The sequence below is a fragment of the Scyliorhinus torazame genome, chromosome 19, assembly GCF_047496885.1.
Source record: "Scyliorhinus torazame isolate Kashiwa2021f chromosome 19, sScyTor2.1, whole genome shotgun sequence".
In the NCBI taxonomy this organism is placed as follows: Eukaryota; Metazoa; Chordata; class Chondrichthyes; order Carcharhiniformes; family Scyliorhinidae; genus Scyliorhinus; species Scyliorhinus torazame.
This window is the reverse complement of record NC_092725.1, coordinates 77,550,958-77,576,240: the sequence shown is the minus strand read 5'-3', so window position 1 is coordinate 77,576,240 and position 25,283 is coordinate 77,550,958. Positions and strand designations below refer to the sequence as shown.

Here is a 25,283-nt window from a genome sequence, read left to right as displayed (position 1 = left end):
CCCCTGCCACCCCCCCCCCCCCACCCCCCCCAGGAGAAGCGCGCACACAACAATAGGGAGCATGTGAGGACTGGAGGAGGGCCCGCTGATGAGAGGCCACTGCCCGTACACGAGGGAAGGGCCCTGGAACTGGCTGGCGGACCTGAGGACCGGGAGATTGCTGATGCAGAGGTCGGGGCCCCACGAGCAAGTGAGCCACCAACAGCCCGTCCCCATATCCCCCCTCCCCTATATCCCCCTCTCCCGTATCACCTGATCACTGCCTGATGTCTAACCATGCATGCTTCATTGTGTATCGCAGGACCAAACGTCCAGGCACCCATCCCCGCAGATGCAGACCGCCCGCAGGATGCCCCTCGGAGACCACGGGAGACGGAGAGACCCGAACCCTCCAGCATGCGACGCCCGCAGGATGCCCCTCGGAGACCACGGGAGACGGAGAGACCCGAACCCTCCAGCATGCGACGCCCGCAGGATGTCCCTCGGAGACCACGGGAGACGGAGAGACCCGAACCCTCCAGCATGCGACGCCCGCAGGATGCCCCTCGGAGACCACGGGAGACGGAGAGACCCGAACCCTCCAGCATGCGACGCCCGCAGGATGCCCCTCGGAGACCACGGGAGACGGAGAGACCTGGAGCAACAGGGAGACGATCCCCCGTCACGTGCGGGAGCGACCACCCAGCGATGAGGGGGGCAGCCACAGGCCCCCGTCACATCCGAGCCAGGACACCACTACCCAGGACACCACTATCCAGGACACCCCTACCCGGGACACCACTACCCAGGACACCACTACCCGGGACAGCACTACCCGGGACAGCACTACCCGGGACAGCACTACCCGGGACAGCACTACCCGGGACAGCACTACCCGGGACAGCACTACCCAGGACACCCCTACCCGGGAAGACGAAATACCGGACAGTGACTCAGAGTGGATGGGTGGAGACGAACCCCCACCCCAAAGTGCCATGGACTCAGAGTGGGACGAAGAGCACGACACAACGCCACTGCTGTCACAAACACCCTCCACCATCGCAGAAACACTCACCACAGTTGGGCACTTTAGTGATGAGGCGTCTGGTACACTCACTGGTGCGCACAACACAGCCGTCCCGGTACAGCAGGTGGAGGTAGGAGCAGCAGAGGGACCGGGCGGTCGGAGGGCAGCCCAGGCCGAGCGAACATCTGCCGCCCAGATGGATCCCGGGTTCCTGCAGTTACCACACCCACACATAGATCCGATGCAACCACCGACACGGAGACGAGCGAATAGGGTGACGGGTGGCTTGCGGCGGCTGCGGTCGCAGGTGGAGGAGTCCACCCACGTCCAGGAGCTGGGAGTGGTCCCGGTCATGCGTGCCACCCAGGCTGACACCGCACGGGTGGCGTCCGCGGTGGAGGCAATGGGTGCGACGGTGTCAGACATGGGGAACGGTTTGCGAGGCCTGGGGCCTTCCGTGCAGGCGGCGTCTGTGGCCCAGGAAATGGCTGCCCTCTCACAGGAGGCCATGAGCCAGTGCCAGTGCCAGATGGCAGAGGCGCTCAACGCCATAGCCCAGTCTCAGCAGGCCATGGCCCAGTCTCAGCAGGCCATAGCCCAGTCTCTGCAGGCCATGGCCCAGTCTCTGCAGGCCATGGCCCAGTCTCTGCAGGCCATGGCCCAGTCTCAGCAGGCCATCGCTGAGGGCATCGGCGCCAGTGGCCATGTGCGAGCTGGCGTCGCACTGTCGCAGACAGGGTTCGACAACCCCCTGGGCTCCATGGCTGCAAACCTGCAGACCCCTGTCGATACCAGCACGGGCCTCCAGGACTGGCAGCGCCAGATGTCGGGGGCGCGTCGGATGGCCAGTCCGTTCGCATCCCCCACCCATGTAGAGGCCTGGGGGCCATCGGGCACCCCGAGGGAGGAGGAGGTGGTGTGGTCCGTCCCGGCTCCCTCTGTAGGGGAGGTCCCGGTACACCGCGACACCTCGGACTCCCCCCTTCCGTCCCAGGTGCATCGGGTGGGCAACGGGCAGGACAGGCTGGCAGCTCGCCATCCCAGTCGCCCGGGCCGCAGCCTGGCCCATCTAGGCCAGGACGCCCCAGGAAACGGCCGCCAAAGGGATCCAGTGTCAGAGGGCAGGAATCACAGGAGTCCACCTCCAGTTCTGCTGTACCGTCTGGGGAACCACGTAGACGTAGTCAAAGGGCCCGTAAGGCCAAACAATTAGACACTGAGTAAGTTGGCACGGGTGCAGGGCACAGATGAGTTTTAGGCGCTAGGGCACGTGCATGAACTCCTTTGGTTATTAAAGTCAATGTTACACCTACCGAAGCTGCCTTTGTGCTCTGTCCAAAGTGTGCGGGGGTGTCATGTACGTTGAGCGCAAGTGTGTGTGTGAGGGGTGGTCTTACCTCAGCCCCAGGTGAGTCTGCCCCCTTCCCCCTGGGCCGCCATCAACATCCCCCGGGCAGAGGACGGGACCGTGCGCTGCAGTGTCACAGCCGCATGCAGGGATGGTCCGGGTGGATGGTGGTACTGTGGCCATGGGTCAGACATAGTCCAACGATGTAGAGCCAGGAGCTCATCGGAGGCGGGTTGTCATCATTCTCCATGGCCTGCGATAGACACGCGTCCACCCGCAACTGGGTGAGCCCGGCCCGTTGTGCCGCCGGTGGATCGGCAATTGGGAGTGGGGGGGTGGTGTGCATGCGGGTGGGGTGTGTGGGGTTGGGGAGGGGGGTGAGGGTGCTGGGTGGGTGGATGGGTGGGGGGTGTGGGTGGTCGGCTGTTGTCATGGTGTGCGGTCTGTGGCCATACTACCCGATTCCCACGCCCATCTAGTCAGTGAAGCGGGCGTCTATCAGTCTGTCCCGTGCCCGCTGGGCCAGCCGGTAACGGTGGACAGCCACCCGTCTGTGTCTACCCCGTCTGCCCTGACCATTGCCCCCATCTTCCTCATCTGGGGAGGACTGGGCCTCTTCCTGCTGCTCCTCCACTCCGCCCTCCCTTGCCTGCGGCACATCGCCCCTCTGCTGGGCTATGTTGTGCAGGACGCAGCACACCACAATGATGCGGCCGACCCTATCTGACCGATACTGGAGGGCGCCCCCAGAGAGGTCCAGGCACCTGAAACGCATCTTCAGCACGCCAAAGCACCTCTCGATCACTCCCCTTGTCGCTACATGGGCATCATTGTAGCGGTTCTCCGCCTCATTGCGTGGCCTCCGTATAGGCGTCATCAGCCACGATCGCAATGGGTAGCCCCTGTCGCCCAGCAACCAGCCCCTCAGCCGGGGATGGCGTCCCTCGTACATGCCGGGGATGGATGACCGCGACAACACGAATGAGTCGTGTACACTGCCTGGGTGACGGGCGCAGACGTGCAGGATCATCATGCGGTGGTCGCAGACCACCTGTACGTTCATCGAATAGGTCCCCTTCCTATTAGTGAACACGGCCCTGTTATCTGCAGGTGGCCGCACGGCGACGTGCATCCCATCGATTGCGCCCTGGACCATGGGGAACCCGGCAACGGCAGAGAAGCACACGGCCCGGGCATCTTGGCTGGCCCGGTCCACGGGGAAGCGGATGTAGCGGTGCGCCATGGCATAAAGGGCATCTGTCACTGCCCGGATGCACCGATGTCTGCGATATGCCGGACAGGTCCCCACTCGGTGCCTGGAATGACCCCGTTGCATAAAAGTTCAGGGCCACCGTAACCTTGACGGACACGGGGAGAGGGTGTCCCCCGCCAGTGCCACGCGGTGACAGGTGTGCCAGCAGGTGGCAGATGTGTGCCACGGTTTCCCGGCTCATCCGGAGTCTCCTCCTGCATTCCCGGTCCGTGAGGTCCTGGTATGACTGCCGGGGCCGGTACACACGGGGCGCCCTCGGGTGCCTCCGTTGCCGTGGGGCCGCGACGTCCTCCTCCCCCTCCTCGTCCTGTCGGTCAGGTGTCCCTCCAGCCTGGGCGGCTGCCGCCTGCCCCTCTGCGGCAGCCTGCGCCGCCTCTCTGGCACGCTCCTCCTCCTCCTCCTCATCCAGGGCAACATAGACATGAGCGGCTGCCACCACGGCGGCCAACATTGCTGGATGGTCTGAAAACATGACGGCCTGGTGGGGGGGAGGGGAACGACGACATGTCATCATTGCCCATATCCCCTCCTCCCCCCAGCCAGGTGGCATGGACCGCATGGGTCCAACTGTTGGAGGCTGGCACCTGGCCAGGTGGACCAACTCATTTGCCCTCCCATCACCCACCCCGGCACGGACCCCCCCCCCCCCCAAACTCCACCCCGGCACGGACCCCCTCCCCAACACCCACCCCAGCACGGAACCCCCCCAACCTCCACCCCGGCACGGACCCCCCCCCAACCTCCACCCCGGCACGGACCCCCTCCCCAACCTCCACCCCGGCACGGACCCCCCCCCAACCTCCACCCCGGCACGGACCCCCTCCCCAACCCCCAACCTCCACCCCGGCACGGTCCCCTCCCCAACCCCCAACCTCCACCCCAGCACGGACCCCCCCCCAACCTCCACCCCGGCACGGACCCCCTCCACAACCCCCAACCTCCACCCCGGCACGGACCCCCCCCCAACCTCCACCCCAGCACGGACCCCCCCCCAACCTCCACCCCGGCACGGACCCCCTCCCCAACCTCCACCCCGGCACGGACCCCCTCCCCAACCTCCACCCCGGCACGGACCCCCTCCCCAACCTCCACCCCGGCATGGACCCCCTCCCCAACCCCCACCCCAGCACGGACCCCCCCCCCCACCTCCACCTCAGCACGGACTCCCCCCCCCAACCTCCACCCCGGCACGGACCCCCTCCCCAACCCCCAACCTCCACCCCGGCACGGACCCCCTCCCCAACACCCACCCCAGCACGGAACCCCCCCAACCTCCACCCCGGCACGGACCCCCCCCCCAACCTCCACCCCGGCACGGACCCCCTCCCCAACCCCCAACCTCCACCCCGGCACGGACCCCCCCCCAACCTCCACCCCGGCACGGACCCCCTCCCCAACCCCCAACCTCCACCCCGGCACGGTCCCCTCCCCAACCCCCAACCTCCACCCCAGCACGGACCCCCCCCCCAACCTCCACCCCGGCACGGACCCCCTCCACAACCCCCAACCTCCACCCCGGCACGGACCCCCCCCCAACCTCCACCCCAGCACGGACCCCCCCCCAACCTCCACCCCGGCACGGACCCCCTCCCCAACCTCCACCCCGGCACGGACCCCCTCCCCAACCTCCACCCCGGCACGGACCCCCTCCCCAACCTCCACCCCGGCACGGACCCCCTCCCCAACCCCCGACCCCCTCCCCAACCCCCAACCTCCACCCCAGCACGGACCCCCCCCCACCTCCACCTCAGCACGGACCCCCCCCCCAACCTCCACCCCGGCACGGACCCCCTCCCCAACCCCCAACCTCCACCCCGGCACGGACCCCCTCCCCAACCCCCAACCTCCACCCCAGCACGGACCCCCCCCCCCAACCTCCACCCCGGCACGGACCCCCTCCACAACCCCCAACCTCCACCCCGGCACGGACCCCCCCCCAACCTCCACCCCAGCACGGACCCCCCCCCCAACCTCCACCCCGGCACGGACCCCCTCCCCAACCCCCAACCTCCACCCCGGCACGGACCCCCTCCCCAACCCCCAACCTCCACCCCAGCACGGACCCCCCCCCCAACCTCCACCCCGGCACGGACCCCCAACCTCCACCCCGGCACGGACCCCCTCCCCAACCTCCACCCCGGCACGGACCCCCTCCCCAACCTCCACCCCGGCACGGACCCCCTCCCCAACCTCCACCCCGGCACGGACCCCCTCCCCAACCCCCAACCTCCACCCCAGCACGGACCCCCCCCCCCCCAACCTCCACCCCGGCACGGACCCCCTCCACAACCCCCAACCTCCACCCCGGCACGGACCCCCTCCCGGCACTCCCCCGGAGCCCAGCCTACTCTAACCACCCCCCCCCCCCCCCCCCCCCGCCGCACACACACACAAGCCGAGACACACCTCTCCTCAGGCAATCAGTCTGCGGCCACGCCATTTCCTGCCCAGAGCCAACCCCCCAGGCCGTCACTCACCTCCTCGCTGGTCGGCGTGAGCCTGGAGCACCGGGTCACGCCGATGAAAAGGAGGTTTGATTCACGTCGACGTGAACGGTCATCACGTCGACGGGACTTCGGCCCATCCGGAAGGGAGAATATCGGCAGGCCGAAAATCGGCTGCCTTGCGCAGACCCGTGACATTCTCCGCGGCAGCGGCGCCATTAACGCCCCGCCGACTTTTCTCCCTTCGGAGACTTCGGCGGGGGCGGGATTCACGGCGGCCAACGGCCATTCTCCGACCCGGCGGGGGGTCGGAGAATGACGCCCATGATGCAACATTTTGACAACTTTTTTAAGTTCATCTCTAAACGTCTACACTGATTGAAGTTTATATCTTGAAAGTTAGAAATATGGGGCAGAACCTTTTCCGAGTTGGGACCCTTCAAAAATGGCAGACGGATCCCAATTCTGGCATTCTTGACTCCATTTCCAGGCTGTTGGGATTTTTGGGATTTCCTTAAAGAGTTCATGTTGGTTCCTGTTAAGCGCTTCCACCCGACACTCCTGAAGTGGAAGGCTTCATTGCAGGGACTGGCATGCCCTACTCAGAGAATCCTCATTTCTGGTGACGGCCGTGGAATGAGTGGTCGCACATTTGGTGGCTCCCGATTAAATGGATTTTTTTTGGTCTTTTCCCCACCCCAAAGGCAAAGTATTTAAGGGCAAAAGGTGTAGGAGTGCCCGGGGAAGGTATTACTCCTCTGATGTGGCTGATGGATGGATCCGCAGACAAGGAGGTGCAAGGAAGAAAGAGCTGCTGGAGGAGAGTCTTCGCGGTGCGTCACAGGCAAAGATGGTCGCGAACAAGAGAGCTGTGCTCGCCCCCCCAATGGCCGACTGGGCAGTTGGTGGCAATCTTGAATGTTAAGTTTTGGCAGCAGAGGAAAGAGACCCTGGAAGATCTAGCCAGGTCTGCGATCGAGTGAGGCTGGAGACCCAGGGGCTGGCGATCCAGAAAGTGGAGGAGGCGCTGAGGGAGCACAAAGAGCAGTTGGCCTCGTGGTGGCTGAGGTGGGAATGATGCAGGAGAGCATGAATATGATGAATTACTACAGGGAGGCAAATATTGCTATGGTTAGGTTGGTGTGGGGGCAGATGGAGGTGGCATCGTGTAGAGGTACATGTTTAACGGCTTTGTTGTTGGCACCTTTACCATTCTCCCCAGCCAAGTACTCCTTGAGCCGAGTGCTGGTGTCGGCCCTAAGGGTGTGGGGGCGGTGGCATCTGGGGCTGGAGGTTGCCTCGGTGTGGCCGCCGATTTGTAACAACCATAGGTTGCATCGGTGGGGCTGGATACAAGGTTTAGGTGGTTGCAGCAGGTGGGGATTAAGCACGTTGCCGATCTGCTTATGGGGGCAAACCTGCGATGTTGGAAGACCTGGAGGAAGAGTAGGAGTTGCCCAGGTGGAATGACTTTTGGTACCTGCAGGTTCGGGACTTTGTTAGGAGAGAGGTGCCATCCTTTCCTGGCTGCCGCCCCTGCGGTTGTAGGACAAGGTTCTGTCGAAGGATGAAATAGGGGAAGAGAAGGTGTTGTCGGATGTCCATAAGGAATTGATGGAGCGGGAGGGAGCCCTAGTGGGGGATATTAAGAGGAGGAGCTGGGAGGGAAGGTGGGGGCCGAGACATGGGCGGAAGCCTTTCCTAGTCATGTGCGAGGCAAAGCCTCACCCAGTTCAAGGGGTAGAGGACATGTTCTGGGCATGTCCAAGATTGAGAGGGTTCTGGCAGTGGTTCTCGGGTGTGATGTCCAAGGTGCTGGGTGTGGAGGTGATCCCAAGTCCAGAGGTGGCGATATTTGGGTTGTCGGAAGTTGCGGGAGTCCAGCGGTTGAGGGAGGCCCATGTTTTGGCCTCTGCCTCCCTGATAGCCCAGAGACGGATTTTGCTCGGATTGCAGGACTCGGAGCCACCGGTTGCGGGGGTGTGGGTGAGTGACCTGACATAATTCATGAGGCTGGAGACAGCCAAGTTAGCCTTTAGGGGGTCAGTAGATGGGTTTACCTGGAGGCGGAAGTTGTTTATTGATTTCTTTAAGGAGGTTTGAGGTCAGCAAGGGGAGGGGGAAGGGGTTTAAAATCGGGAAGGCGGGATGTGAGGAGGGTTTGGCGCCAGGGAGCAGTGGGGGTGTCGGGCTATTTATTTAATTGTTTGGTTGTTCTTCTGATTTTGTTTGTATATATGAAAATGCCTTGAATAAAAAACTTTTTTTTAAAAAATCATAAAATCCCTACAGTGCAGGAGGCCATTCGTCCCATCGCATCTGCACTTTACTTAGGCCCAATCCCCTGCCCTATTACTGCAATCCCACCCTTGGGGGCAATTTAGCATGGCCAATCCACCTAACCAGCCCATCTTTGGACGCTGGGAGGAAACCAGAGCACCCAGAGAAAACCCACGCAGACACAGGGAGAACGTGCAAACTGCACACAGTCACTCGAGGTCGGAATCGAACCCAGGTCCCAGGTGCACTGAAGCAGCAGTGCTAACCACTGTGCCACCAAGCCACTGCTCTGCAATTTTCATGGGATTGGATAACATTTTTAAGTAATTGTGGTTCATGGCCCCCGAGGTGAAACACTTTACATGAGGGGACCTTTTAAAAGATGAATTTGAAACATCCTCCTCATGCCCCCTACGCCAAGGTAAAGTCCCTCATCCCCCATGTTCCCTCATGTCACAATGCCTTTCAACCCACCTCATGGCCCTCTATGACATGCAATGGCACTTTCATGCTCATTGACCCTGTAAAGACTAATGAATGCTAATGTGACAGTAGGATGTGTAAAAAAAAACTATAAAAAGTAATTCATTCATTACTTCCCGCTTCCCTTAAAAAAGTCATTTCACTAAACTGTAATAGAAGTGTCAATCAATCATCCAGACCATTTAGAAGAGGTACAGCCTGGCTAAGCAGAGAGAGCTGTAGAAATGGCAGTGTGGATAAGGCAAAAGATGGAATTTTGAAAATACAGTTGTAAGTGAATAGGAATGGGTTTATTTCAGGATTGGACGCAGTTGACTATTAATGTTTTCTGACACGACCTAGGAACTGAATCAATATTAAAACACTTTAAAAGAGTAGGGCCACCACCATCTTCCCAGGGCAACAAAGATTAGAGAGTGGAGTCGGCCTAAGACTACTGCTTTAAACCTAAATAGAAAAATTATGAAGAGATGAAATGCTGGCTAAAGTGAACCGGGAAATCAAGTTAAAAGAGAGGTCAGTAGAGGTGATGTGGCAGACATTTTCGCAGATATTTCTCAACACTCAGCAAAGATATATTCCAGTGAGAAAGAAAGACTCTGGGATAAGACACACCAGGTCTGTGGCTAATTAAGGAACTTAAAGAAAGTATCAAATTGGAAGAAAGAGCATACAATTCCATGAAGATTAGGGGTAGGACCAAAAGACCACAGAATACAAAGAACAGCAGACTTTTTAAAAAAAGGAGAAATTAGAGGAGGAGAGAGAGATGGCTGGAAATATAAAAATAGATAGGAGTTTCTATAGGTATTTAAAAAGAAAAGTGTAAAGTAAATGTCGGTCCTCTAGAGAGTGAGTGGGGGGAATTAATAATGGAAGATAAGGAAATGGATGTATTGAACAGATATTTTCCATCTGTCTTCACTCAATAGGAAACAAATAATTGCAAATGAAGGGGTGAAATGCAGGAAAATTAGGAGAAAAGTTAAAAGGAAAAATAACTTAGGAGAGGTTACTGATAGAGGTGTTAAGATTAAAAACGGAGGTATAAAAGCCAACATAAGGGTACTTTACCTGAATGCTCGTAGCATTCAGAATAAGGTAAATGAGTTGGTGGCACAAATCATTGTGAATGACTATGATTTAGTGGCCATTACTGAAACATGGTTAAAGGATAGTCATGACTGGGAGTTAAATATCCAAGGGTATCAAACTATTCGGAAGGACGAGTGGATGGTAAGGGAGGGGTGTAGCTCTGTTATTAAGGATGCAACCCGGGTAGTAGTGAGGGATGAAATTGGTGCAATGGAGGATAAGGTTGAATCCATTTGGATGGAAATCAGAAATAGTGAGGCGAAAAAGTCACTGATAGGAGTAGTCTATAGGCCACCAAATAGTAACATTACAGTGGGGCGGGCAATAAACAAAGAAAAAACTGATGCATGTAGAAATGGTACAGCAGTTATTATGGAGGATTTTAATCTACATGTCGATTGGCTTAACCAGGTCAGTCAAGGCAGCCTTGAGGAGGAGTTTTCGAATGTATTCGTGATAGTTTCCTAGAACAGTACGGAATGGAACCTACGAGGGAACAAACGATCCTAGATCTGGTCCTGTGTAATGAGACAGGATTGATTAATGATCTCATAGATTGGGACCCTCTCGGATTGGGACCCTCTCGGAAGGAGTGATCACAATATGGTGGAATGTAAAATACAGATGGAAGGTGAGAAGGTAAAATCAAACTCTAGTGTTTTGTGCTTAAACAAAAGATATTACAATGGGATGAGAGAAGAACTGGCTAAGGTAGACTGGGAACAAAGACTATATAGTGAAACAGTTGAGGATCAGTGGAGAACCTTCTAAGCGATTTTTCACAGTGCTCAGCAAAAGTTTAGACCAACAAAAAGGAAGGACAGTAGAAAGGGATAATCGACCGTGGATATCTATGGACATAAGGGAGAGTATCAAAGTGAAGGAAAAAGCACACAAAGTGGCAAAGATTAATGGGAGACTAGAGGATTGGGAAATCCTTAGGGGGCAACAGAAAGCTACTGAAAAAGCTACAAAGAAGAGTAAGATAGATTATGAGAGTAAACTTGCTCAGAATATAAAAACAGATAGTAAAGTTTCTACAAATATATAAAACAAAAAAGAGTGACTAAGTTAATTTTGGTACTTTAGAGGATGAGAAGGGAGATTTAATAATGGGAGATGAGGAAATGGCTGAGGCACTGAACTGGTTCTTTTGGTTGGTCTTCACAGTGGAAGACACAAATAACATGCCAGTGACTGATGGAAATAAGGCTATGACAGGTGAGGACCTTGAGACGATTGTTATCACTAAGGAGGTAGTGATGGGCAAGCTAATGGGGCTAAAGGTAGACAAGTCTTCTGGACCTGATGGAATGCATCCCAGGGTACTAAAAGAGATGGCTAGGGAAATTGCAAATGCACTAGTGATAATTACCAAAATTCACTAGACTCTGGGGTGGTCCCGGCGGATTGGAAAATAGCAAACGTGACACCATTGTTTAAAAAAGGAGGTAGGCAGTAAGTGGGTAATTATAGGCCAGTTAGCTTAACTTCGGTAGTAGGGAAGATGCTGGAATCTATCATCAAGGAAGAAATAGCGAGGCATCTGGATGGAAATTGTCCCATTGTACAGATGCAGCATGGGTTCATGAAGAGCAGGTCATGCTTAACTAATTTAGTGGAATTTTTTGAGGACATTACCAGTGCGGTAGATAACGGGGAGCCAATGGATGTGGTATATCTGGATTTCCAGAAAACCTTTGACAAGGTGCCACACAAAAGGTTGCTGCATAAGATAAGGATGCATGGTGTTAAGGGTAAAGTAGTAGCATGGATTGAAGATTGGTTAATTAATAGAAAGCAAAGAGTGGGGATTAATGGGTGTTTCTCTGGTTGGCAATCAGTAGTTAGTGGTGTCCCTCAGTGATCAGTGTTGGGCCCACAATTGTTCACAATTTACACAGACGATTTGGAGTTGGGTCCAAGTGCAATGTGTCCAAGTTTGCAGACGACATTGAGATGAATGGTAAAGCAAAAAGTGCAGAGGATACTGGAAGTCTGCAGAGGGATTTGGATAGTTTAAGTGAATGGGCTAGGGTCTGACAGATGGAATACAATGTTGACAAATGTGAGGTTAACCATTTTGGTAGGAATAACAGCAAAAGGGATTATTATTTAAATGATAAAATATTAAAACATGCTGCTGTGCAGAGGGACCTGGGTGTCCTCGTGCATGAGTCGCAAAAAGTTGGTTTTGGTGTTTAAGAAGGCAAATGGAGTTTTGTCCTACATCGCTGGAGGGATGGAGTTTAAGACTAGGCAGTTATGCTGCAACTGTACAAGGTGTTAGTGAGGCCACACCTGGACTATTGTGTTCAGTTTTGGTCTCCTTACCTGAGAATGGACATACTGGCACTGGGGGGTGTGCAGAGGAGATTCACTAGGTTAATCCCTGAGTTGAGGCTGTTGGATTACGAGGAGAGGTTGGGTAGACTGGTACTGTACTCGTTGGAATTTAGAAGGATGCGGGGGGAGGGGGGGGGGGGGGGGGAGAGATCTTATAGGAACATATAAAATTATGAAGGGAATAGACAGGATAGAAACGGGGAAGTTGTTTCCACTGGCGGGTGAAAGCAAACTAGGGGGCTAGCCTCAAAATAAGGGGAAGTAGATTTAGGACTGAGCTCAGGAGGAACTTCATCACCCAAAGGGTTGTGAATCTATGGAATTCACTGCCCAGTGAAGCAGTTGAGGCTCCTTCATTGAATGTTTTCAAGATAGATAGATGTTTTTTTGAAGAATAAAGGAATAAAGGGTTATGGTGTTCGGGCGGGAAAGTGGAGCTAAGTCCACAAAAGATAAGCCATGGTCTTATTGAATGGCGGAGCAGCCTCAAAGGGCCAGATGGCCTACTCCTGCTCCTAGTTCTTATGTTCTTAGAAGTCCCCAGATCTTGATGGACTACATCCTAGGGTTTTAAAAGAAGTGGCTGCTGAGGTAGTATATGTATTGATTTAAATATTCCAAAAGTTCCTAGATTCTGATAATATCCCATCAGATTGAAAAATAGTGAATGCAACTTCTACATTCAAAAGAGGGAGACCAGAAAACAGGAAACTAGAGGCCAGTTAGCTTAACATCTGTCATAGGGAAAATGCTGCATTGATTGTTAAGGTTATAGCTGGGTGCTTAAAAAATCTCAATGCAATCAGGCAGAGTGAACATGCTTTTGTGAAAGCGTAAAGAGTCCTTCCTGCTGATTCCTTATTTTCCCTCTCTTTATTTTTGCTGTTATGATTCTATGATTCTATGGCTGGTGGACAATGATTTGACTAAGAGACCATATTCTGCCCCGTAACAGGTGGTGATTGGATCCTGCCCGAGCAGAATGATTTTCAGAGATCCAAGGAACTCAATTTGAATCCTGGTCACACAAGGCCAAGGGCCTGCTCGCTTGCTCCCTTCCTCTCTCCAGAAAGGCTATGAGATGATATATTTCTGAACCTACAGGTAAGCTGAATGAATGAATCTACAGTGAAACTATTACAGGCTGCAAACAGAGACCTGGGGCGAGATTCTCCGACCCCCCGCCGGGTCGGAGAATCGCCGGGGGCTGGCGTGAATCCCGCCCCCGTCGGTTGCCGAAGTCTCCGGCACCAGAGATTCGGCGGCGGCGGCGGGAATCGCGCCGCGCCGGTTGGCGGGCCCCCGTCCCGCCGCTAAAATGCCTGTCTCGCGGGCGTAAATTAAACCACCTACCTTACCGGCGGGACAAGGCGGCGTGGGCGGGCTCCGGGGTCCTGGCAGGGGGGGGGCGCGGGGCGATCTGGCCCCGGGGGGTGCCCCCACGGTGGCCTGGCCCACGATCAGGGCCCACCGATCCGCGGGCGGGCCTGTGCCGTGGGGGCACTCTTTCCCTTCCGCCTCCGCCACGGTCTCCACCATGGCGGAGGCAGAAGAGACTCCCTCCACTGCGCATGCGTGGGAAGCTGTCAGCGGCCGCTGATGCTCCCGCGCATGCGCCGCCCGGAGATGTCATTTCCGCGCCAGCTGGCGGGGCACAAAAGGCCTTTTCCGCCAGCTGGCGGGGCAGAAATTCGTCCGGCGCTGACCTAGCCCCTCAAGGTTGGGGCTCGGCCCCCAAAGATGCGGAGCATTCCGCACCTTTGGGGCGGTGTGATGACCGTCTGATTTGCGCCGTTTTGGGCGCCAGTCGGTGGACATCGCGCCGTTTCCGGAGAATTTCGCCCCTGGATCTGAAAGCTTGGGCGAAATTCTCCGTTATCGGCGGAAACTCCGCCGATCGGCGCAAAAAAACGGCGCAAATCCCACTTGCGTCACGTCATAAAAATGGGCCGATAGTCTGCGGCCCGAAATGGGCTAGCAGCGACGTAACGGGATCCGCGCTTGCGCAGTGGTTCACGCCGTGCAGCGTCATACGCGCTGCACGGCGTGACGGCTCATAAGGCCGCGCAGCTCCCCCCCACCCGACCGGAACAGCCGACCGCAACACCCGACTTGATGGCTGGCCGTCGCTCAGCCCCGAGGTTCGAGTCACGCGATGTGGAGGCGCTCCTGGATGCGGTGGAGCAGAGGAGGGACGCCCTGTATCCCGGGCACGGCCGCAGAGTTGCCCCACGCCACAGCCGGCGTCTGTGGAGGGAGGTGGCAGAGGCCGTCACCGCTGTGGCCCTAACACCACGGACAGGCACCCAGTGCCACATGAAGGTGAACGACCTCGTCAGAGCAGGCAGGGTGAGCGTCCCCCATATCCCCTCTCCCCCATATTCCCCCCTCCCCATATCTCCCCTCCCACATATCCCCCCTCCCCCATATACCCCATATCCCATATCCCCCCTCCCCCATATTCCCCCCTCCCCCATATCCCCCCTCCCCCATATTCCCCCCTCCCCATATCCCCCCTCCCCCATATCCCCCCCTCCCCATATCCCCCCTCCACCATATCCCCCATATTCCCCCCTCCCCCATATCCCCCCTCCCCCATATCCCCCAAATCCCCCCTCCCCTATATCCCCCATATCCCCCCTCCCCCATATTCCCCCCTCCCCCATATCCCCCCTCCCCCATATTCCCCCCTCCCCCATATTCCTCCCTCCCCCATATCCCCCCTCCCCATATCCCCCCTCCCCCATATTCCCCCCTCCCCCATATTCCCCATATCCCCCCCTCCCCATATCCCCCCTCCCACATATCCCCCCTCCCCCATATCCCCCCTCCCCCATATCCCCCCTCCCCCATATCCCCCCTCCACCATATCCCCCATATTCCCCCCTCCTCCATATCCCCCATATCCCCCCTCCCCCATATCCCCCCCTCCCCCATATCCCCAAGTGAATCCAGCCCTAACCTTAACCTCTGCAATGCACGCGCAACCGATGGCGTGCATTCATATACCTGCCTAACACTGTTGCCTTTTACCCCTGCCACCACCCCCCCCCCCCCCCCCCCAGGAGAAGCGCGCACACAACAATAGGGAGCATGTGAGGACTGGAGGAGGGCCCGCTGATGAGAGGCCACTGACCGTACACGAGGAAAGGGCCCTGGAACTGGCTGGCGGACCTGAGGACCGGGAGGTTGCTGATGCAGAGGTCGGGGCCCCACAAGCAAGTGAGCCACCAACAGCCCGTCCCCATATCCCCCCTCCCCTATATCCCCCTCTCCCGTATCACCTGATCACTGCCTGATGTCTAACCATGCATGCTTCATTGTGTATCGCAGGACCAAACGTCCAGGCACCCATCCCCGCAGATGCAGACCGCCCGCAGGATGCCCCTCGGAGACCACGGGAGACGGAGAGACCTGGAGCAACAGGGAGACGACACCCCCGTCACGTGCGGGAGCGACCACCCAGCGATGAGGGGGGCAGCCACAGGCCCCCGTCACATCCGAGCCAGGACACCACTACCCAGGACACCACTATCCAGGACACCCCTACCCGGGACACCACTACCCAGGACACCCCTACCCGGGACAGCACTACCCGGGACAGCACTACCCGGGACAGCACTACCCGGGACAGCACTACCCAGGACACCCCTACCTGGGAAGACGAAATACCGGACAGTGACTCAGAGTGGATGGGTGGAGACGAACCCCCACCCCAAAGTGCCATGGACTCAGAGTGGGACGAAGAGCACGACACAACGCCACTGCTGTCACCAACACCCTCCACCATCGCAGAAACACTCACCACGGTTGGGCACTTTAGTGATGAGGCGTCTGGTACACTCACTGGTGCGCACAACACAGCCGTCCCGGTACAGCAGGTGGAGGTAGGAGCAGCAGAGGGACCGGGCGGTCGGAGGGCAGCCCAGGCCAAGCGAACATCTGCCGCCCAGATGGATCCCGGGTTCCTGCAGTTACCACACCCACACATAGATCCGATGCAACCACCGACACGGAGACGAGCGAATAGGGTGACGGGTGGCTTGCGGCGGCTGCGGTCGCAGGTGGAGGAGTCCACCCGCGTCCAGGAGCTGGGAGTGGTCCCGGTCATGCGTGCCACCCAGGCTGACACCGCACGGGTGGCGTCCGCGGTGGAGGCAATGGGTGCGACGGTGTCAGACATGGGGAACGGTTTGCGAGGCCTGGGGCCTTCCTTGCAGGCGGCGTCTGTGGCCCAGGAAATGGCTGCCCTCTCACAGGAGGCCATGAGCCAGTGCCAGCGCCAGATGCGCTCAACGCCATAGCCCAGTCTCAGCAGGCCATGGCCCAGTCTCAGCAGGCCATAGCCCAGTCTCTGCAGGCCATGGCCCAGTCTCTGCAGGCCATGGCCCAGTCTCAGCAGGCCATCGCTGAGGGCATCGGCGCCAGTGGCCATGTGCGAGCTGGCGTCGCACTGTCGCAGACAGGGTTCGACAACCCCCTGGGCTCCATGGCTGCAAACCTGCAGACCCCTGTCGATACCAGCACGGGCCTCCAGGACTGGCAGCGCCAGATGTCGGGGGCGCGTCGGATGGCCAGTCCGTTCGCATCCCCCACCCATGTAGAGGCCTGGGGGCCATCGGGCACCCCGAGGGAGGAGGAGGTGGTGTGGTCCGTCCTGGCTCCCTCTGTAGGGGAGGTCCCGGTACACCGCGACACCTCGGACTCCCCCCCTTCCGTCCCAGGTGCATCGGGTGGGCAACGGGCAGGACAGGCTGGCAGCTCGCCATCCCAGTCGCCCGGGCCGCAGCCTGGCCCATCTAGGCCAGGACGCCCCAGGAAACGGCCGCCAAAGGGATCCAGTGTCAGAGGGCAGGAATCACAGAAGTCCACCTCCAGTTCTGCTGTACCGTCTGGGGAACCACGTAGACGTAGTCAAAGGGCCCGTAAGGCCAAACAATTAGACACTGAGTAAGTTGGCACGGGTGCAGGGCACAGATGAGTTTTAGGCGCTAGGGCACGTGCATGAACTCCTTTGGTTATTAAAGTCAATGTTACACCTACCGAAGCTGCCTTTGTGCTCTGTCCAAAGTGTGCGGGGGTGTCATGTACGTTGAGCGCAAGTGTGTGTGTGAGGGGTGGTCTTACCTCAGCCCCAGGTGAGTCTGCCCCCTTCCCCCTGGGCCGCCATCAACATCCCCCGGGCAGAGGACGGGACCGTGCGCTGCAGTGTCACAGCCGCATGCAGGGATGGTCCGGGTGGATGGTGGTACTGTGGCCATGGGTCAGACATAGTCCAACGATGTAGAGCCAGGAGCTCATCGGAGGCGGGTTGTCATCATTCTCCATGGCCTGCGATAGACACGCGTCCACCCGCAACTGGGTGAGCCCGGCCCGTTGTGCCGCCGGTGGATCGGCAATTGGGAGTGGGGGGGTGGTGTGCATGCGGGTGGGGTGTGTGGGGTTGGGGAGGGGGGTGAGGGTGCTGGGTGGGTGGATGGGTGGGGGGTGTGGGTGGTCGGCTGTTGTCATGGTGTGCGGTCTGTGGCCATACTACCCGATTCCCACGCCCATCTAGTCAGTGAAGCGGGCGTCTATCAGTCTGTCCCGTGCCCGCTGGGCCAGCCGGTAACGGTGGACAGCCACCCGTCTGTGTCTACCCCGTCTGCCCTGACCATTGCCCCCATCTTCCTCATCTGGGGAGGACTGGGCCTCTTCCTGCTGCTCCTCCACTCCGCCCTCCCTTGCCTGCGGCACATCGCCCCTCTGCTGGGCTATGTTGTGCAGGACGCAGCACACCACAATGATGCGGCCGACCCTATCTGACCGATACTGGAGGGCGCCCCCAGAGAGGTCCAGGCACCTGAAACGCATCTTCAGCACGCCAAAGCACCTCTCGATCACTCCCCTTGTCGCTACATGGGCATCATTGTAGCGGTTCTCCGCCTCATTGCGTGGCCTCCGTATAGGCGTCATCAGCCACGATCGCAATGGGTAGCCCCTGTCGCCCAGCAACCAGCCCCTCAGCCGGGGATGGCGTCCCTCGTACATGCCGGGGATGGATGACCGCGACAACACGAATGAGTCGTGTACACTGCCTGGGTGACGGGCGCAGACGTGCAGGATCATCATGCGGTGGTCGCAGACCACCTGTACGTTCATCGAATAGGTCCCCTTCCTATTAGTGAACACGGCCCTGTTATCTGCAGGTGGCCGCATCCCATCGATCGCGCCCTGGACCATGGGGAACCCGGCAACGGCAGAGAAGCCCACGGCCCGGGCATCTTGGCTGGCCCGGTCCACGGGGAAGCGGATGTAGCGGTGCGCCATGGCATAAAGGGCATCTGTCACTGCCCGGATGCACCGATGTCTGCGATATGCAGGACAGGTCCCCACTCGGTGCCTGGAATGACCCCGTTGCATAAAAGTTCAGGGCAACCGTAACCTTGATGGACACGGAGAGAGGGTGTCCCCCGCCAGTGCCACGCGGTGACAGGTGTGCCAGCAGGTGGCAGATGTGTGCCACGGTTTCCCGGCTCATCCGGAGTCTCCTCCTGCATTCCCGGTCCGTGAGGTCCTGGTATGACTGCCGGGGCCGGTACACACGGGGCGCCCTCGGGTGCCTCCGTTGCCGTGGGGCCGCGACGTCCTCCTCCCCCTCCTCGTCCTGTCGGTCAGGTGTCCCTCCAGCCTGGGCGGCTGCCGCCTGCCCCTCTGCGGCAGCCTGCGCCGCCTCTCTGGCACGCTCCTCCTCCTCCTCCTCATCCAGGGCAACATAGACATGAGCGGCTGCCACCACGGCGGCCAACATCGCTGGATGGTCTGAAAACATGACGGCCTGGTGGGGGGGAGGGGAACGACGACATGTCATCATTGCCCATATCCCCTCCTCCCCCCAGCCAGGTGGCATGGACCGCATGGGTCCAACTGTTGGAGGCTGGCACCTGGCCAGGTGGACCAACTCATTTGCCCTCCCATCACCCACCCCGGCACGGACCCCCCCCCAACCTCCACCCCGGCACGGCCCCCCTCCCCAACCTCCACCCCGGCACGGACCCCCTCCCCAACCCCCAACCTCCACCCCAGCACGGACCCCCCCCCAACCTCCACCCCAGCACGGACTCCCCCCCCAACCTCCACCCCGGCACGGACCCCCTCCCCAACCCCCTACCTCCACCCCGGCACGGACCCCCTACCTCCACCCCGGCACGGACCCCCTCCCCAACCCCAACCTCCACCCCAGCACGGACCCCCCCCCCCCAACCCCCAACCTCCACCCCAGCACGGACCCCCCCCCCCAACCTCCACCCCGGCACGGACCCCCTCCACAACCCCCAACCTCCACCCCGGCACGGACCCCCTCCCGGCACTCCCCCGGAGCCCAGCCTACTCTAACCACCCCACCCCCCCCCCCCGCCGCACACACACACAAGCCGAGACACACCTCTCCTCAGGCAATCAGTCTGCGGCCACGCCATTTCCTGCCCAGAGCCAACCCCCCAGGCCGTCACTCACCTCCTCGCTGGTCGGCGTGAGCCTGGAGCACCGGGTCACGCCGATGAAAAGGAGGTTTGATTCACGTCGACGTGAACGGTCATCACGTCGACGGGACTTCGGCCCATCCGGAAGGGAGAATATCGGCAGGCCGAAAATTGGCTGCCTTGCGCAGACCCGTGACATTCTCCGCGGCAGCGGCGCCATTAACGCCCCGCCGACTTTTCTCCCTTCGGAGACTTCGGCGGGGGCGGGATTCACGGCGGCCAACGGCCATTCTCCGACCCGGCGGGGGGTCGGAGAATGACGCCCCTTATTTGGAAGTAAATTCTGCTTGAAGACAACCATCAGAAACAGAGACTCGTTTTACTTTTTTTTTAATACACACTTCTCCTCCCCTCTGTGTCTGTCTTGTGTGTATGTGTAGAGGGTGGGGGCATGTTAAAGTGGGGGATCAGGAATTAGATGATAGTTCTTTTTTCATCTGGTAGCACAGTGGTTAGCACAGCTTCACAGCGCCAGGGTCCTAGGTTCGATTCCTGGCTTGGGTCACTGTCTGTGCGGAGTCTGCATGTTCTCCCAGTGTCTGGGTTTCCTCCGGGTGCTCCGGTTTCTTCCCAGAAGTCCTGAAAGACATGCTATTAGGCAATTTGGAGATTCTGAATTCTTCCTGTGTACCCAAACAGGTGCCAGAATGTGGCGACTAGGGGTTTTCACAGTAACTTCATTGCAGTGTTAATGTAAGCCTACTTGTGACAATAAAGATTATTATTATTATTTAGTGTACCCAATTCAGTTTTTCCAATTAAGGGGCAATTTAGCGTGGCCAATCCACCTAGCCGGCACACCTTTGGGTTCTGGGTGCGAAACCCACGCAATCATGAAGAGAATTTGAAAATTCCACATGGACAGTGACTCAGAGCCGGGATCGAACCTGGGACCTTGGCGCCATGAGGCAGCAGTGCTAACCACTGCACCGCCGTGCTGCCCTGAATTAGATAATAGTTAACCAGTTGTATTTGCTGCATATTTCATTATAGTTCTAGTTATAAATAAAAAGTAACTGTTTAAATTTACAAACCTGGTGACTAATTATTGGGCCGCTAAGGGCCAAAGACCTCAGCAATTTTTCTAAGAACTATTGGTTAATTAAATTGTGTTACTACTCCGGGTAAAGTGGGGCTGGAATTGACCATGCACTAGACCAGGGTGTCGTACCAAAAAGGAAATTATGTTTGACTTATTTGAGGATGCAACAAACAAAGTGGATAGGGGAACCTGGAGGTGTGGTGTACTCCGATTTCTAGAAAGCGTTTGACAAGGTGCCACTTCAAACTTAACTGCACAAAGTATGAGCTCAGGATATAGGGGGTAACATATCAGCATGGATAGAGCATTGGTTAGCTCATAGGAAACAGAACGTAGGCGTAAATGGATCATTTTCAGATTGGCAAGATGTAACATTTGTAGCACCACAGGCATCAGTGCTGAGACCCCAACTATTTACAATCTATAGCAATGATATGGATGAAGGGACCAATTTTATAGTTGCTAAATTTGCTGATGACAGAAAGATAGGTTATTAAGAAAAAGGTTAAGTGAGTGGGAAAAGATCTAGCAAATAAGAGTATAATGTTGTATAATGACCATAGAGGGACGGATCTCGAATAATGACGGGTCAGAATACAGGAGGGAATTAGAGAACCTAGTGGAGTGGTGCAGCGACAACAATCTATCCCTCAATGCAAGCAAAACTAAAGAGCTGGTCATTGACTTCAGAAAGCAAAGTACTGTATACACCCTTGTCAGCATCAACGGGGCTGAGTTTGAGATGGTTAGCAGTTTCAAATTTCTAGGGGTACACATCTCCAAAAATCTGTCCTGGTCCACCCACGTCGACGCTACCACCAAGAAAGCACAACAGTGCCTATATTTCCTCAGGAAACTAAGGAAATTCAGCATGTCCACATTAACTCTTAGCAACTTTTACAGATGCACCACAGAAAGCATCCTATCTGGCTGCATCACAGCCTGGTATGGCAACTGCTCGGCCCAGGATCGCAAGAAACTTCAGAGAGTCGTGAACACAGCCCAGTCCATCACAAAACCTGCCTCCCATCCATTGACTCCATCTACACCTCCCGCTGCCTGGGGAAAACGGGCAGCATAATCAAAGACCCCTCCCACCCAGCTTACTTACTCTTCCAACAGGCAGGAGATACAAAAGTCTGAGAACACGCACGAACAGACTCAAAAACAGCTTCTGCCCCTCTGTTACCAGACTCCTAAACCGCCCTCTTATGGACTGACCTGATTAACACTACAACCCTGTATGCTTCACCCGATGCCGGTGTTATGTAGTTACATTGTGTACCTTGTTGTGCCCTATTAATTATTTTCTTTTATTTCCTTTTCTTTTCATGTACTTAATGATCTGTTGAGCTGCTCGCAGAAAAATACTTTTCACTGTACCCTGGTACACGTGACAATAAACAAAATCTAATCCAATGTGTAAAAATGTGAACTTGTCCACTTAGGCAGGACGAATAGAAAAACAGCATATTAATTAAATGGAAAGATATTGCAAAACTCCGAGTAACAGAGGGGTCTGGGTGTTCTGGTACAGGAATCACTAAGGAAGGCAAATGGAATGCCATTGCTTAATGCAAGATGAATGGAGTATAAAAGTAGAGATATTTTGCTACAGTTGTACAGGGATCGATGATACTCCATCAGGAGTACAGTGTACAGTTTTGGTCTTCTTATTTAAGAAAGAACACAAATACTTGAAAAGATCAGAGAAGGTTTATTGACTGGTTAGTAGAACGAGGGGGTTTTCTTATGAGGAAGGGTTGGACAGGTGGAGTTTAGAACAATAAAAAGTGATCTTACTGAAACATACAAGATTTTGAGGAGGCGTGACAGAGGTCATTTCTCTTTGTGGGAGACACCTGAACTAGGGACACAATTTAAAAATAAGAGGCTGGATTCTCCGATTTCGAGGTTGCCAGAGGAAGTGTCTAGTTTTACGATGCAAAAATCGGCGGGGCCCCAGCACCGACCCTCCGGTCGGTGAGGGGCTAGCAGCCACGCCGCGTAAAACATACGGCCTTCACGAAATAAACGGCCAAGAACTTCCGGGTCCGTGGCTGCGCATGCACATGGCGGAGACCTGCAGAGGACGCACCGTACAACATGGTGCCGGCTGCACGCGGACCAGACCTGCCAGATAGTGCCCCCCTGGACAGCCCCTCACCACCCCCCACCAGTTCCTCCAGCCCTCGCCGAAGCCCCTCCGGCCAACGGAATTGCTTCCCCCCACCCTCACGAAAACTGAGAGCACACTTGTCCCGTGGCATCAGGAACTTGGCCCATTGGGGAGGGCCTTCAGGTAACATCCTGAGGCGGTCCCAACGGCGTATAGCGTACTCCCCGATGACGCCGATTTGGAGGGGGCGGCGCATCCGAAAACAGGTGCCACCCCGATTCGGTCGTAAACAGAGATTCTCCGCCCGATCGCCGATTATGATATTGGTGTCAGGCAATAGAGAGTCCCACCCAGGAGCTCCCCCATTTAAGATGAAAATTATGATTTTCAGAGTGGTAGAGATAGGTTCTTTGAATATTTTTCAAGGCAGAGGTAGATAGATTCTTGACTAACAAGGGAACTAAAGTATCTGTGGGCGGGGTGTTGAGTCCACAATCAGATCAGCCATAGTCTTATTGAGTGGCAGTATAGGCTGGAGGGGTCAAATGGTCTACTGCTGCTCCTACTTCGTATATAGCTTTTACCATCATTACCCACATCCCTAGGACAAAAGTTGGAATATTAGGTGGTCACTGCACTGACAGTACAAAATACCATAATGCTCCCTGACCACAGCAAGGACACAAATAAAAGCTCAATGAACAAGAGCAATAAATGCAGGCCGAGACAGCGAAGTCCACATCCCCGAGTGAATAATAAAAAGAACATCTCCAGCTGTGCAGATTCAACAACTGCTGGGCCAAGTACAAATCAATTGTGGTTGGTATTGAACAGTGGATATATGTGTATCTATTCTCATTACTTAGCTTTGGGTAATGGCTTTCAACAATTATTGTTTGTAACATTAGATTTCCTCATCAGCTATGTAGTGGTCCACTGCCTTCAGTGTGGCTATATATTACAACTTGTGACACATTTGCCACCAATGTGACAAAACACAATTACACATATTAACTTATCAAGGATTTGGCAAAAGACATGCCAGTTATAAGTTTAACTCCCCCTGCCAGGCACTCAGTGACAGGTATAAGCCAGAGCTTTCCCTCCACGCTACTATTTGGCTCCCTGGTTAAAACACACAACTAAACATTCACAGAATATTCTGAAAGTAAACAGGAAAAAAATCTTGTAATGTCTACCTCACTAATTTCTTCCAGCTTGCCTTGGAGAAGTTCAATCTGTACATTTTGGACTTTGCAGGCGAGTAGAAGATTGTGTCTCTCCAACCTTTTTTGTTCTATTGAAGTTTCTACAGATACACACTCCTTCTGAAGCTTTGCTAGATCCCTGGACACAAGACATCAATTATATTTGTTGTTTACATCTTGGCTTAGTGTTGATTTTACATTTGTGTCAAAACAAAAAGGGAAATTTACTACCCAGAGCTATTGGCCAAAGGTGTTCATGTTTATCTGAGATACCACGGGCGGGATTCTCCGACCCTGCGTTGGAATGCCGGCCGAGTTTGACCGAGTCCCGCCGGCGCCGTTCACATGTGGTCCTACCCGGCGGCACCTCGGCGTTCATGCTGCGGGGGCCATCCTGGTGCTGTGGAGGGGATCCAACTCCCCTGGGGGGGCAGGGCCTCCACGGTGACCAGGCCCGTGATCGGGGCCTACCGATCAGCGGGCGGGCTTATCCCGGGGGGGGGGGGGGGGGGGGCTATGTAGGGCTCCGCCATGTTGCCCGGGGGCCTGCGCAGAGAAGGCAACCCACGTGCATCCACGAACTCGCGCCGGCCGTGGCGCACATGCGCGGACCCGCGTGAAGCGCTCCAGTGCCGTGCTGGCCCCCTGTGCGGCGCAGGATCGTTGCTCCTAGAGGCCAGATGACCCCGTCGGAAAATGATCCGGCGTTTACGACAGCGTCGACACTTAGCCCCAGGATCGGAGAATTCTACCCCATGTGCTGCATCTGTTTCAGTGTTAGACTTCTTGAAGAGGCAAAATCTGAAGTGGGGAATACATTTTGTTCAACTGCATTCCAAAACAAGATGCTGCGATTTAAAAAAATTGAATCTCTACCATACTATTACATAATTGTCAGGGAATTAACTTGCAAGAGCTCTGGTTAAAGGTAATTCAGTTCCTTCTGTTTCAGGGAAGATTGGTAAGCTAAATTTACTAAAAAGCAAGCTACAAAAAATCCAAGAAGATAAGTTGCTGTAAATTCAGTGGTTAAAATAAAGTTGCTGAAAATAATGCAAACCATTTTTTTTTCAGAAACAAAAAGAATGCACAGTTCAGAATAAGCTCCCATTTAAAGCA

The 25,283-nt window shown here is 56.2% G+C and overlaps 1 protein-coding gene across 1 annotated transcript in view; it reads right to left on the bottom strand.

Moving 5' to 3' along the window:
• Positions 1-25,283, bottom strand: part of LOC140396240 (structural maintenance of chromosomes protein 1B-like) — a 367,818-nt gene that overhangs the window by 80,794 nt on the left and 261,741 nt on the right. Inside the window, exon 18 of the mRNA XM_072484572.1 lies at positions 24,156-24,303. Coding sequence (XP_072340673.1) covers positions 24,156-24,303 — 148 coding nt within the window. The remainder of the gene's footprint in view (positions 1-24,155; positions 24,304-25,283) is intronic.